At 39.9% G+C, this 16,211-nt stretch overlaps 1 protein-coding gene across 2 annotated transcripts; it reads left to right on the top strand.

Moving 5' to 3' along the window:
• Positions 1–235: 235 nt before the first annotated feature.
• Positions 236–7,550, top strand: LOC141491192 (uncharacterized). 2 transcript variants are annotated; one of them, XM_074191881.1, is made up of 2 exons: positions 236–649; positions 5,509–7,550. In XM_074191881.1, the coding sequence occupies exon 2, from the start codon at positions 5,551–5,553 to the stop codon at positions 7,534–7,536; it is 1,986 nt and encodes a 661-aa protein (XP_074047982.1). In that variant the 5' UTR covers positions 236–649; positions 5,509–5,550; the 3' UTR covers positions 7,537–7,550. The 2 variants fall into 2 exon arrangements, with proteins under 2 accessions (XP_074047982.1, XP_074047984.1); XM_074191883.1 differs by having other exon boundaries at positions 5,487–7,550.
• Positions 7,551–16,211: the final 8,661 nt, after the last annotated feature.

Raw genomic sequence — 16,211 nt, 5'->3', positions numbered from 1 at the left:
AACAAAATTTTCAGATCTATAATGATCAACATATCTTTGATTTAGTATTCACAGAACAACATGACAGAGAGGACTATACCATTTTCGATATTTTGGTTAATGATGACAGCATTTTTTGTTCAGTTCCATACTCAAGATTTATTTCTATAACACTTGATTTATTGTGAAATATTTTGCCTTGTATTCTAAGGAAATTATAGAAAAATAAAGCTTATTCATATGCACAAATGTCGGGGGTCGGCCCTGACCGCCTGAGTGGATAGGACCTCCCCGAGAGTGAGGTCAGGCCAATCTAAAGAAGATACGGTTCCTTAAGGGGAGCAGTGGCTTCACCTGGTTGGCCTGTGTCCATTGCTCCAATCGGGTGGTAGGTCCTGCCCTCGGGGCGGATCGGGGTGGCAGCCCAGAACGAACCCCCTATATTAGCCATCACCCTGAGCTATTCGGGGGATCCCTCTGCACCTAATAAAACATATGCCTCCTGAAGAAGTGTCTGCCTGAGTCCCTCCTCGCTGATCCCCGGGGGAGGGAAAACACCAGGGACGCCTGAAGCAGTGCCCACTGAGGAGCTCACTCGGGAGTCCAGGGAAGAAGACCCCGGACAGAACTGGCCCCCGAACAGGGACACCCGAAGACCCCGCCGAGTGAGGTAAGCCTGTTTAAGTAAAAACAGAAGAGGCAGACACCCTAGGTCCACGGGACACCTAGAGGGAGTAAAGATGGGCAAAGGAATGTCTAAGCATTTACAGCCAGAGGATTCAGGAGTATTAGCATGTCAAGTACATGCACTAGTAAAGACTCATGGTATAAGAGTCCGTATAAAAGAATGTAAGGATTGGGTGGAAAAAATATTGGTTGTCTCTCCTTGGGTCTCCCACACCGGCATTGACCCTCAGAAGTGGAGAGTGGTAGGAACTCAAATGTCCTCTTACAACACAGAAAAACCTGGCTTTCTAACGGACACAGACTTTGTAATTTACTCCGTGGTGGCTGCGGCCCTTGACCCGCAGCCCCCACAAGGAGCCGTGTCCGGAGAATCACAAACAGGACCCTCATTACTGGGGGAACCTGAATGGCCCCCGCCCCCAGATGAGGGGCTTGATGACCGGAGGGAACCAGCCCCCAAATACCCTTGGGAAGAACTGGCTGCTGCGAGTCGATCGCCTGCCCCGGTAAAAAGTGATAGTAAGATTTTAGAACAAAAGGGCAAACATACAGAATGGCAAGGGATCTGCGGACAGGGTGCAGATGGCCGGAGCCACGTGCTGATAACAGGAAAGGAAGGGTCTGGGGCGACCGTCCCCAGACAGGCACCCCGCCGGACTCGTTTACAGCAGGCCATTCATAAGGCTTTGGAGGATGGGGAGGAAGTAGAGGAAGAAGACCTAGACTATCTTACCTCCTCAGCAGCTGCTTACCCAATATTTGTGCAAAGAGAAAACGGCCAACAGGTTAGAGTTCGCCGCCCAATACCGTACAAATTTATCAAAGATCTCAGAGAGGCAGTCCATAATTATGGGCCAGGATCTGCCTATGTAAAACGGCTCATAAGTTCTAACACTCAGACTGCCGCCTGGCTCCCCATGGATTGGGATGAAACTTTACAAGCGGTGTTAGAGTCATCACATTACACCGCCTGGGCTGCCTACTGGCGCAGAGAGGCCAGGCTACAAGCTGAGATCATAGACCCAAATAATTCTGATTTAGTCACTAATCAACTCACTGGATGTGGCCAATTTAACACGGTGGAGGCTCAATTACAACTTTCAGAACCCATTGTCAGGGCAGTGCAGATAGCAGGACTGAATGCCCTGAACAAACTGGCTCGAGCAACCTCGACTTCCCCTGCAGCAGCTGAAATAAAGAACCAAGGAGTCTGCTGTAGATTTTATCAGCAGAGTGCAGACTACTGTGGAAGGGAAATTCGGGACAGGAAATGCAGCACAGCCCTTAATCATTCAGTTGATAAAGGGAGGGCTAACTCATTCAAAAGGCTTGCTAGCTACTCTGCCTGCTGACCCCTCCTTAGAGGAGATAATTGATAAGGCCCTAGTAGAGGAACCCCACCCCGGATCCTCTCCAAACCTCTATTAACCTCCTCGCTAGTGCTTTACAAACCACAAGCTTAGTGCCTAGATCAAAGGGTAAAGGAAACTGTTTTCGTTGTGGGAAGGCCGGTCACTTTCAAGCTGAGTGCCGTAATTCCCAGAAGAGTGCAATGAAGTGCTTTGTCTGTGGTAAACCTGGTCATATAGCAAAGCATTGTAGACAGAAAAATAAGAAGTATAGCAATGATGGGCCGCAGGGAAACGGGAAGAGGGGTCGGGAAGCCGAGGGCCCGACCCCAGGGCTGACCTATTAAATCCCTCGGTTACTATTCCCCTCTCAGAGAGCACAGAATTGAGCCCATGGACTACGACTACTGTTAAAGCCTCCCCTAGGGACTTCCACCGTTTAGTGATTGGAACTGCTCTCGCTCCCCAGGTCATTGTCCACACACAGCTCCTAAGCCCAGGCCAGACTTCTATAACTGTTACAAATCCCCACCATTATCCAATAGAACTAAAAGGCGGTGAGACTGTTGCTCTTGCTATTTCCCTCCCCTGGATAGATAAGGATTGGAGAGAGTGTACCAATGAGGACACATTTGTGGCATGGACACAGGCTATATCAGCCCACCGTCCCACTTTACCACTTATAGTGGAGGGAAGAGAGATTGTAGGTTTAATTGATACAGGTGCTGATGTCTCGGTCATATCCACAAAAGATTGGCAGCCCTGTTGGGAACTTTCAAAAACTCCCCAAGATATCACGGGAGTTTCAGGAGGAACTTTGGCGAAAAAGTCTCTAAGATTTCTAAAATGGAAAAGTGATGATATAGCAGGGATTTTCCGCCCTTTGGTACTTACTATTCCTATGTCCCTATGGGGGAGGGATGTTTTGCAAACTTTGGGCTTGTCTCTGACTACAGACACAGCTTTAAACCACTAGGGGTCACTGGAGGGCCGCAACCCATACCACTGACGTGGAGATCCGACAAACCGGTTTGGGTAGATCAGTGGCCCCTCACCAAAGAGAAATTACAGGCCCTTGCTAACATAGTACAAGGACTTTTATCGGCTGGACAAGTAGAGCCATCCACCAGCCCATGGAATTCCCCAGTTTTTGTAATCAAAAAGAAAAGTGGGAAATGGAGAATGTTAGTAGATCTAAGAAAAGTAAATGCCACTCTACAACCTATGGGTACCACCCAGCCTGGGTTGCCTTCTCCAGTTGCCATTCCAAAGACTTGGCCCATAACTGTTATAGATATAAAGGATTGTTTTTATAGTATACCCCTTAACCCTGTAGATAGACAGCGCTTTGCCTTTAGTGTACCTGCTGTAAATTATCAAGAACCTGCTCAGCGTTTTCAGTTTAAAGTCCTTCCACAAGGCATGGCAAACAGTCCCACTCTATGTCAGGTTTATGTTGCACAGATTTTGATGCCCATTAGGCGAGAACACTCAGGAGCCATTATTATTCATTATATGGATGACATATTAATTTCTGCATCCCACCGGACTGATGTCTCGCTTATTTTACAAAAGATTACCTCAGCCCTAGCAGCATATGAGTTACAAGTTGCCCCTGAAAAGATACAAACAGAACCTCCCTACACATATTTAGGACATCAGGTATACAAGGATTTAGTGAAGAAATGTCCTAAGATTGATACAGCTCAAGTTTCTACATTAAATGACTTTCAGAAATTAATTGGTTCAATCCAATGGCTGAGGAATGTAGTTCCTATTTCCAATGATATGATGTATCCATTGTATAATATTTTAAAGGGCTCATCTGATTTGAACTCGCCTCGTACATGGACCCCTGAAGCCAGGGAAGCTGTTACTCAGATACAGGACTTAGCATCCACATCCATTGTTGCCCGATTAGATCCAGCCGCTCCGGTTTATGTAACTCTGGTGTGTCATCCTTCATTGGGTAAGGCTGGAGTAGTGTTCCAAGTTACAGGTCCTTTACAATGGGTACATTCATCTAAATCCATGAAGTCTATACCCTCCAAGTTTGAAGTGGATGCACAACTCCTTTTGAAAGCAGCAGAAGCTGCAATCACTATTTTTGGTACCATTCCTATATTACTGCTCCAAGAGGATCCTGCAATACTTACTCATCTAGCACAGAACTCTGAGGAGTGGGCCATGTTATTGTCTATTTATCCCACTTCTCAGGGTCATCCACCTCCCTCATTACGAGGATGGTTGCAACTCCCTTTGAAGTATCCCTCCAACCCTGTAGTTCCTCAGCCAGTACAGGGAGTCAATGTTTTTACGGATGCTACCAAACACCATAGAGCATCTATTTATATTCCAGACAAGAAGATATTGAAGGTGCTACAAACCCCATATACCTCAGCTCAAAAGAATGAATTGCAGGCCATTGTGATAGCCTTAGAACTGTGTGCTTATGAGCCTTTTAACTTAATCACTGATAGCTATTACTGCTTTGTCTTATTGCAACAGTTAGCTCTAGCAGATCTTTCTTTGTCCAATTCTGCAGTCATAGATCTTTTACACCAAGCACAACGGTCTCTCCTACACCGCTCTGACCCCCTCTATGTCTTACATGTCAGATCTCATGTGTCCACTTCTGGCCCAATATACTCAGGGAATGCCATAGCTGACTCGGCTCTCCTTGACCCTGATATCAAAAGTGAGATAGTCATGTATGCAGATCCTTCTATTGTTCATGACACATTTCATCTCCCAGCAAAAACACTTGCACGGCTTTATGGTCTTCCTAAGGAAGAGGCACGTCGCATTGTCCGACAATGCAGGCATTGTGTCCCTTTCCGCCCTGCCCCGCTTGTACGTGCCACCAACCCCCGGGGCCTGGCCCCTAATGACATTTGGCAGATGGATGTCACCCACTTTCAGGCCAGCCTGATTCATGTCACTGTGGACACTTTTTCTAACTTTATTATGGCCACTTTGCAGCCTGGTGAGGCTGTACGCCATGTGATAGCTCATTGTCTTCACTGCTTTGCCACCCATGGGATACCTCGGTTGTTAAAAACCGACAACGGCCCGGCCTATACCTCCTCTGCTTTTGCTCGCTTCTGCCACCAATTCGGTGTCACTCATGTTACCGGTATCCCTTACAACCCCACCGGTCAAGCCATCGTGGAGCGTGCCAATCAATCCTTGAAGCGCACTCTCATTAAACAAAAAGGGGGAGTGCGTGGTAGGCTCACTGCAGCCCAGGTAGCAACAGCAGTATTCACTAGGAATTATTTGATTGATAATGAACAAGGCATCACCCCTGCCATGAAACAGATGCTGTCAACATCAACACAGACACAAAAACATGAACAACAAACACAAAAACATGATAAAAAAGTACACTCGCAAAGTCCGACCACAGTTTGGTGGAGAGATGAGGAGGGTCGTTGGCACGGCCCTGCACAGGTTAAGGTGTGGGGAAAGGGATTCTTATGTCTCCAAACAGGTGAGGGAACACGCTGGGTGCCCGTCAAATGGACCAGGGCCTATGAAGAGACGAAGGAAAAGATATCGGAGCGGAAGAAGGCAACGACCTAGCAGGACACGAAGAATTATGAAGACACAAGCTCCTGTATGGCTAAGTATCATGGGTTTGCTATGTGGATTGCAACCCGCCACCCCTCTTCCTTGGGGCAAGGGTGGGAAGTGGTACAATCTGACCTCTCCTATACGGAGGGCTGCTGATGAACGAGGAGAGACATATTGGGCTGTTGCGAGGGGAGTACCGTCCCTTCGTATAATGGGATGGGGGAGCCAGACAGTGCCATTAAAGTTGCATGGCAACGCCACCATTGTGCTGGGCTTACATGAACACGGTACATTACCTATACCGATGGAAAGACCATTAAAGAAGCCCCTCACCCTGCTCTCCATTACCACGCCTATTTGTGTGGTAGCCCGTCCTCCACACGGGCTATGGCCGGGTGGGAACACCTCCTCTTCCCCAGATAACGGAACCTCTGTTAAGAATCATTGTATACCCTTAGAGCCATACAACAGCACAGAAACTCCGAGGCCGATTCCGGACCTGAACAACCATACTGCTGCGGTTAATCTTTCATTCATGGCCATTGAGCAGCACCCTCCGGAGAATTCTAATTCCATAGTGCCTTTACATTCCCTACCACCCTGCCCAATAGGCCACCGTTCGCAAGTATTCATACCTACAGTACCCTGCTCCACGGGCATCCCAAGACTAGGACCACTTGGGCTACCTAACAACACTGAGTTATGGTTTTGGGATGGACAGCGGAACCACACCACGTACACCATGAGACCCTCTCCCACTCCTGTTGCCTTACCATATGGACAGATGCATCCCGACCTCTGGAAAATAGGAGTGGCCTTAGGAGGAGTGAACGCCTCTTTTCGCCTGTGGCCATGCCCTCGTAATGACGATGCCTGTCATGACTTTTCATTCCAACAATGGTATAATGTGTTTAAGACTCTTAACATCTCTTGCCATCAAACCAAGGACGGCACAGACCGCTTGTGCTACCGGCTGAGTGCCACCGCGCACACCCCTCCGGACGCTCTCTTCCTTCTTTGTCCCCCTGCTAACTTGACTATTCAACTAAAGGGGGAGTCCGCTGGTTTACCCCTTTTTAACATCACTTGTACTGACCCGATTTTTACAAATGTTTTACGGTATAATCATACTGGGTATGCTGTGTTCCTAGCTGTATCCCCTCCCTACCAACTCCTACCTGTCAAAGCAGAAGATTTTGCGTTGTCCCCCGCTGATTCTTTGGTGAAAAAATTGTACCGTGCAGTGTTGGGGGAAAAGTTGTTACGTACTAGGAGGGATGGGATCGGGGATGCTTTGAGTTTGGTGAACTTGGCTATTGAGATGTATGAGGAATGGCAGATCCAGGAACTAGAGAGTGAGGTGACTATGTTAGCTTCTACTATCCAAACATTCATAACAAACCAGGTCTCCCTCTGGCATTACCAGCAACATGTTGACTCCCTTCTACAGAAGCAAATAGGAGCATTGGAAACAACAGTCCTCTGGTTAGGGGATAGACTGGCCCTTATGGCAGGGTACATGAAACTTCAATGCCATTATAAGTATCAGCCTCTCTGTGTGCTTAATTTGCCTGTAAATATGTCACAGTTCCCATCAGACTGGGGTAGAGTTAAACAGGCATTACAGGGGGCGATGTTAGCCTACAACACCTCCAATGACATCCACCAATTAGATATGCTGATAGCCCAGCTCAACAACATTTCCTCCCACTTCAGAGCTGAGTGGGATGATCAAGAAGACTCCTTTCTAAAATGGTTTACGGGTGCCCTCCACCTGAGATGGTTGTTTTCCTTCTTGCCGGCTGTAGGAATGTTTATTATGATTTGTCTCTTTTTCCCATGTATCCTGAAACTATTGTTCTTCATCTTTTCTCGTTCTCTGGAGGCATTGAAGGCGGACCTCCTAGGCCCACGCCATCGCCGGGCTCGGGCAGCCCCTGTGTGATTACTAACCGAGCCGAGCCAGGGTGCTCTGCCCCCCCCATAAGCAGGTGGGGCGCTAATTGTGTTAAACAAAAAGGGGGAGTTTGTCGGGGGTCGGCCCTGACCGCCTGAGTGGATAGGACCTCCCCGAGAGTGAGGTCAGGCCAATCTAAAGAAGATACGGTTCCTTAAGGGGAGCAGTGGCTTCACCTGGTTGGCCTGTGTCCATTGCTCCAATCGGGTGGTAGGTCCTGCCCTCGGGGCGGATCGGGGTGGCAGCCCAGAACGAACCCCCTATATTAGCCATCACCCTGAGCTATTCGGGGGATCCCTCTGCACCTAATAAAACATATGCCTCCTGAAGAAGTGTCTGCCTGAGTCCCTCCTCGCTGATCCCCGGGGGAGGGAAAACACCAGGGACGCCTGAAGCAGTGCCCACTGAGGAGCTCACTCGGGAGTCCGGGGAAGAAGACCCCGGACACACAAAGAGGAAAAGATTGATAGCTATCCATGAAGGACATAATAAAGACATAAAAAATCTTCATATTTTTTTTCCTGAAAAATAAGATTACTACATGAGGATAAAAGAAGATTAATTAATATTCAGCATTTAACATGCTGAATTTAACAGGAAGTAATTTCTCAGATTGAATCCTAGATAATATCTAAAAATGCAAAAATGGAATTATGAAAATTTTATAGATGATATTTGCATGACCTTGGCTACCAAATATTTGATAGTTGTTTTATGGTATTGAAGTTCTTCAAATAATATAGCAAATCACAACATAATCATCTATTTTTCTATAGGGAAGGTCCACGTCATCTGATTTTTTTCCTTCCCAAGCCTCTGCAGTAAGATTTTTGATTGATGTAAATTATTAAGTTATTATTACCTGTTTTCTTCTTTGGACTCTTTCATTACCTCAATTGAGTTTATCTTTTGATTTGGATTTTTGATTAAATGAATCAAATGAATCAAAAATTCCTTATGTGACTTTATTTTAAAGATAGTTTTCTGAATCTATATATTTTGGGTTCTTTAACTAGATAATAAGGTAGTCTTATCTGTGTGTCCACAGTAAATAATGATACAATCTTCTATGCCATTCTATAGATCTTCAATAACTTTTTCAAGTTACTTCTGCTAGTGACTTTTTAAAAATATAAATTCTTAGAATATTCTGTGATATTTAAACTTCTGTGCAACTTTTTAAGGAAAGCAATATATTTTCAATATGGTTATGTCTATATAAATACACTTCTGATGAAACCCAGGGAAACATCTTTTTTTTTCTTTTTTTTTGAGGGATTTTTATTTTGCAGGGCAATGGAGTTAAGTGACTTCCCCAAGGTCACGCAGATAAGTAATTATTAAATATCTGATAAACTAATTTCTATTAGTCCTTTCCTGCCAAAAGTTCTTGATAGAATATCTTTTGGTAGAATTTTGAATTTTTCTAGCCCTACCAATGATCAAGGAAATGAAGTAATAACCCAAATAATTATTATTCCCCTGGATTAATCATATTTGAGATGGGGGATTAGATTTTATTCTAGAGCAATACCTCGCTTTTTAGGGTTTTTTTTGGCAAGGCAATGGGGTGAAGTGACTTTCCCAAGGACACACAGCTAAGTAATTATTAAGTGTCTGAGGACAGATTTGAACTTAATGTTCTTCTGACTCCAGGGCAAGTGCTTTATCCAATGTGCCACCTAACCACCCCCTATAGTAAGATCTCTTTTAGGCATTAGGCAAAAAAAAGAGTAAAAGTCTTCTTATTCTTTCCTATTGTTTCCCACAAAGGTAGAAATAAGTGTTTCCTAGTGAAGGAAGGACTAGGACTAGATTATTAAATTTGATATCTAACCATTCTAATTAGATATTGATCCATATCATAATTCAAATGACATCTATATTTTAGACAACCATATATATATATATCTTACATAAAGTGCTTAAACATTTTTAAATTTCAAGTCATATATGTATTCATTTTTTTTAGATTTTTCAAGGCAATGGGGTTAAGTGGCTTGCCCAAGGCCACACAGCTAGGTAATTATTAAGTCTCTGAGGCTGGATTTGAACCCAGGTACTCCTGACTACAAGGACAGTGCTTTATCCACTACGCCACCTAGCCACCCCTATATATGTATTCATTAATAATAATTACAGCAAATAACAATAATAAAGTTGGCTTTCTTTATTTGGTTTATTATATAGATTGATGTCATTTCATTTTCTTAAAGGTGACTTTTAAAAATTGTAGCCTAAATATGATGATATCTTTGTCAGAAGTCATTTTATGCCAGTCCTAATTTTGTCTTTTTTTTCTAAAATATGTTGTCTGACATCTAACCTAAGTGAAGGTTTTCATTTACCTTAATATCTTCCACAATTCCCTTTTGAATTATAACAGTCCCATTATTTCATCTATGATGTTTTTAAAAAAAAATTGTGCTTAGGGAAGAAATGTTTAGTGTTTCTTCTTCTTTCCTAAAATAATCAGAATTAAATTGTAATATAAATTGTAGTTGAAAGTTCCTTAGGAAATAGTAAGAAGCACTGAAAATTACAACCAATTTTGTTTCTCCTTTATATTAAGCATGCATAATAAAAGTCTTCAGTCCAATTCATGAACTTGGATATATTCCTTGTTTTGTGGTTAGCACCATATGTATTCAGGGATTTCTAATAGTAGATATATTTTTTATTTACCCATTATGCCTTATTTTCTTGTGGAATACCAGAACATGAAAGAATAATCTTTATTTCATAATTTTCTATGTCAATTTGATTATCACAGTGATTTCAAGTTTGGCTGATCTACAACTTTTTATCATCTTATCTATTCTTAGACTAATAGGAAAAGCTTAATGTCAGGCTTATAACCCAATCAGTGATATCAACAGAGCCTAAAGGGCCAGTGATTTACAGTTTTTGCTAGACCCTCAGAGTTATTGTTATCTGTCTCACAGCTGCATCTCACCATTGTTAGCACTGCTGTACTTTGCTGCTCACATTAAGTCCAAAACTGATTAAAAAGACAGGTAGTTTTGTTTTTTGTCATTATTTTTTATTTGTTTTTGTTGAATATTTGATATTAACTAACATTTTAACATTATCTGCATTTCTTTTATGATACTAGATGTTTTCATTAGTGTATTTTAATTAAGTTTTACTAACTATTCAACAATAGGGCATCTAGGTTGCACAATGAATAGAACACAAGCCCTGGAGTGAGAAGGACCTATGTTCAAAAAGTTACTCAACAAGATAGTCATTTGGTAAAGGAAGGAAGTAGGTTCAATTAGTTTATCTTATTTTTCTATTTGAAATATGCATGTACAGATGTATATACACATACATGTATAGGTATGCATATTTATACTACATTTATATATACAAACTTCCATTCATGGATGCACACACATGTATATACATATATGTGTTATACACACACACACACACACATATACACACATATATATTTATTCAAGGGTGAGACCGAAAATTAAAGAATCACAATGACCAGAGCACTAATATTTCCAAATTGTTTTCCTCTCTTTCAAATCTTGCCAAGGCCACACAATTATGTAATTATTAAGTATCTGAGGATAGATTTGAACTCATGTACTCCTGTCTCCATGGCTGGTGCTTTATCCACTTTGCCACCTAGCTACCCCCCTCTCTCTTTCAAATCTACTGGAAGATCATATAGATAAGCTAAACTATTACCATGAAATTACTTGTGATTAATGCTTATCTGAAAGTGAAAATGCCACCATATGTTTTGAGACGAAATTTGAAAGAAAGCATGACATCATTTCCTGTCTTCATTTATAGCTCGTTTTGTAGCAAAGTATCTCAAAAGTAGGCGGAGTTTAAAAAACTATTTTCATTATTGATAGTTTCTTTGTCCATGTTAATGATATTTTTCTTCACTTTATTTCAAGAGTAATATATTCTCTATAAAATACATGAGCAATATCACACACTATGAAATGGCATGTGTATAGTATAAGTTCATGTTACTTTCCTAGATCTGCTTCTATATGACTGCCAGTATGTCACCTACTTTTTCTATTTTTCCTATTGCAGCCCAAATGTACTATTTGAAGGGAAAGAAACATAAACAAAAAGAATAAATAGAACAGAATTTATTCTTACCTTCCTCTGATGTATCCAGCATGCATCTTTGGCAAATAAAGAATGGTTGCCACATCACTCACTGTGTATATAATAAGATGATGTTATGTGCTTTTTACCATTCCATTTTTATAGAATGTCTGCCTTTGCCCCATCAAATATTTTTTCTTTTAAAAACTGCAGGTTGCAAGAGGTTGCTGATGTTCAACTCAAATTTATAACTTTTCATTTAGGAAAATGTACTGATTTCACACTCTGTTCTATTTTAAATACCCTCAAGGGTAACAGGTGCTGCATTTTGTCAAAAGTTTTTTCAGCATCTATTGATATATTCATATGATTTCTGATAGGTTTTTTGTTGATAGGATTAATTATGCTGACAGTTTTCTAATATTGAACCACCCTGCATTACTGGGATAAATCCTACTGGGTCATAATATATTATCCTAGTGATAACTTGCTGTAGTTACTTTGCTAAGATTTTATTGAAGATTTTTGAATCAATATTCATCTGGGAGATTAGTGTATAATTTTCTTTCTCTATTTTACTTCTTCTTGGTTTAGGTATCAGCACCATTGTTGGTGTCATAGAAAGAGTTAGGCAGAGTTCCATCTTCACCTCTTTTTCCAAAGAGTTTATATAGAATTTGAACCAGTTGTTCCTTAAATATTTGATAGAATTCACTTGGAAATCCATCTGGCCCTGGAGATTTTTTTCTTAAGGAGTTCAATAATGACTTGATGAATTTCTTTTTCTGATATAAGGTTACTTAGGTATTTAACTTCTTCATTTTTCCTGGGCAACTTATATTTTTGTAAATCTTCATCTATTTCATTTACATTGTCAAATTTATTGGTATAGAGTTGGGCAAAATAATTATGAATTATTACTTTAATTTCCTTCTCATTGGAGGTGAGTTCACCTTTTTCATTTATTATACATACAATTTAGTTTTCTTCTTTCTTTTTATAACTCAAATTGACCAGATGTTTATCAATTTTATGGGTTTTTCTTAAAACTAGCTCTTAGTTTTATTTATTAGTCCAATAGTTTCTTTGCTTTCAATTTTATTAATTTGTCCTTCAATTTTAAAAATTTCTAATTTGATATTTAACTGGGCGTTTCTATTTGTTCTTTCTCTAATTTTTCACTTGCATACTTAGTTCATTGATTTTCTCATTCCCTAATTTGTACTTATGAGCATTTAAAGATATAATATAACCCCTGAGAGTCTCCTTAAGTGTATCCCATAGGTTTTGGTATGTTGTTTAACTATTTTCATTATCTAGAATAAAATAAGTGATTCTTTCTATAATTGGTTGGTTGATTGATTCATTCTTTAAAATGAGGTTATTCAGTTTCCAATTACTTTTGGCTTTTTATCTCCCTGGCCCAATATTGCATATGATTTTTATTGCATTATTATCTGAGAAATACGTATTCACTATTTCTGCATTTCTGCAATTGATTCATATTTTTATGCCCTAGTACATTTTCCATTTTTGTGAAAGTGCCATTTACTGCAGAAAAGAAAGTATATTCCTTGCAATCCCCATGGATTTTCCTCCACAAGTCTATCATGTCTAGGTTTTCTAACAATCTATTTACCTCCTTAATGGCCATGTAGTTTATGTGATAGTTAGATTTATCTAAATCTAAGAGTGTGAGTTTGAGGGCTCCTACTAGTAGAGTTTTGCACTCTATGTCTTACTGTAACTCCTTCAAATTCTGCTCTAAAAATTTGGATGCTATACAATTGGGTGCATATGTATTTTGCATGGAAATTACTTAATTTTCTATGATACCTTTTAGGAGGATATAATTTGCTTTCTTATCATTTTTATAATATCTATTTTTGCAGCTACTTTGTCTGAGTTAAGGAATGCTACCCCTGCTTTTATCACTTCAGCTAAAGCAAAATATATTTTACTCCAACCTTTTACCTTTACACTACTTGTATCTCTCTGCTTCAGATGAGTTTCTTGTAAGCAGCATATTGTAGGATTCAGGTTTTTAATGCATTGTGCTAGTTAATTACCTTTTAAGGGAGAGTTCATACCATTCATAATCAAAGTTATACCTACTAACTCTTTATTGCCCTCCATATTATCTTCCCTCTGGTTGTATTTTTTCCCTTTTTCCCCTTAATCCATATTTCCCAGTAATTTGTTCTGAATACCAGAACATTGTTTGTTTTCCCTCCTACATGCAACACCCCTCCCCTTTTTCCCTCTTTCCTTTTGCCCCTTCTTTTCTTTCCTTCTGTTGATTTCCCTTTTCCGCCACCTCCCCTTCTCTCCTTTTAACACATTAAGTTAAGATAAATTTCTTAATTGAGTGTGTGTATGTTAACTTTAAGCCAATCTGATGAGAGTAAGATTCAGGCAGTTCTCAACTCCTCCCTTCTTCCACTCTATGGCAATAAGTCCTTTGTACCTCTTAATGTAATAAGATTTACCCCATTCAGTCTTCTCCATCCTCCCATCTCTTTACTGTCATCCATTATAAGGAGCTATTGTTTTTTTTTTAAATTTATTATTATTAAAGATATTATTTGAGTTTTACAATCCCCCCATCTTACTTCCCTCCCTGCACCCCCCCACAGAAAGCAATCTGTCAGTCTTTACTTTCTTTCCATGTTGTACCTTGATCCAAATTGGGTGTGATGAGAGAGAAATCATATGCTTAAAGAAGAGACAAGCAGTCTAAGAGGTAACAAGATCAGACAATAAGATATCTATTTTTCTCTAAATTAAAGGGAATAGTCCTTGAACTTTTTTCAAACCTCCACAGCTCCTTATCTGGATACAGATGGCACTCTCCTCTGCAGACAGCCCAAAATTGTTCCCGATTGTTGCACTGATGGAATGAGTGAGTCCTTCAAGGTTGATCATCACTCCCATGTGGCTATTAGGGTATACAGTGTCTTTATGGTTCTACTCATCTCACTCAGCATCAGTTTATGCAAATCCCTCCAGGCTTCTCTGAAATCCCATACCTGCTGGTTTGTAATAGAACAATAGTGTTCCATGACATACATATACCAGTTTGCTATTCCATTCTGCAATTGAAGGACATTTACTTGATTTCCATTTCATTGCCACCACAAAAAGGGCTGCTATAAATATTTTTGTACAAGTGATGTTTTTTTACTATTTTTCATCATTTCTTCAGGATATAGACTCAGTAGTGGTATTTCTGGGTCAAAGGGTATGTACATTTTTGTTGCCCTTTGGCTGTAGTTCCAAATAGCTCTCCAGAAAGGTTGGATGAGTTCACAGCTCCACCAACAGTGTAATAGTGACCCACATTTCCCACAACCCTTCCAACAATAATCATTATCCTTTCTGGTCATATTGACCAATCTGAAAAGCGTGAAGTTGTACCTCAGAGAAGCTTTAATTTGCATTTCTCTAATAATTAATGATATAGAGCATTTCTTCATATGGCTATGGTTTGCTTTGATCTCCTCATCTGTAAATTGCCTTTGCATATCTTTTGACCATTTGTCAATTGGGGAATGGCTTTTTGTTTTAAAAATATGACTCAGTTCTCTGTATATTTTGGAAATGAGTCCTTTGTCAGAATCATTAGTGGTAAAGATTGTTTCCCAATTTAATACATTTCTTTTGATCTTGGTTACAGTGGTTTGATCTGTGCAAATGCTTTTTAATTTAAAGTAATCAAAATCATCTAATTGGATTTTGGTGATGTTCTCCAACTCTTCCTTACTCATAAACTGCTCCCTTTTCCATAGATCTGAAAGATAAACTAGTCCTTGATCTTCTAATTTGCTTATAGTATTGTTTTTTATATCTAAGTCCTGTAAATATTTGGATCTTATCTTGGTAAATTGTGTTAGGTTTTGTTCTAATCTAAGTTTCTTCCATGCTAACTTCCAAATATCCCAGCAGTTTTTATCAAAGAGGGAGTTTTTTATCCCAATGCCTGGCCTCTTTGTGTTTATCAAACAGCAGATTACTATTATCATCTCATGCATTTACACCTAGTCTATTCCACTGGTCCACCACTCTTTTTCTTAGCCAATACCAAACAGTTTTGATGACTGATGCTTTATAATATAATTTTAGATCAGGTAGGGCTAAGCCACCTTCTTTTGTACTTTGTTTCATTAAGCTCTTGGCAATTCTTGACTTTTTATTTCTCTATATGTATTTACTTATAATTTTTTCTAACTCATTTAAGTTTTTTTTGTAATTTTGATTGGTAGGGTACTAAGCAGATAGTTAAGTTTTGGTAGAATTGTCATTTTTATTATATTAGTTCTACCTATCCATGAGCAGTTGATATTTGTTTTCAAAAAGATTCTGAGTCTGTATTGGTAAATCGACTCCCAAGTATTTTATATTGTCTGAGGTTACTTTGAATGGGATTTCTCTTTCTAGCTCTTCCTGCTGTATCTTGCTAGATATATATATATATATATATATATATATATATATATATATATATATATATATATAAAAGTTGAGGTTTTATGAGGGTTTATTTTATATCCTACAACTTTGCTAAAATTGCTGATTGT

Source organism: Macrotis lagotis, chromosome 6, assembly GCF_037893015.1.
Source record: "Macrotis lagotis isolate mMagLag1 chromosome 6, bilby.v1.9.chrom.fasta, whole genome shotgun sequence".
Lineage (NCBI taxonomy): Eukaryota > Metazoa > Chordata > Mammalia > Peramelemorphia > Peramelidae > Macrotis > Macrotis lagotis.
This window is presented reverse-complemented; position numbering and strand designations above follow the sequence as displayed.

Excerpts from the sequence above, each read along its gene's own strand:
- LOC141491192 (XM_074191881.1), top strand. The coding sequence starts at position 5,551 with ATGAAGAGACGAAGGAAAAGATATCGGAGCGGAAGAAGGCAACGACCT.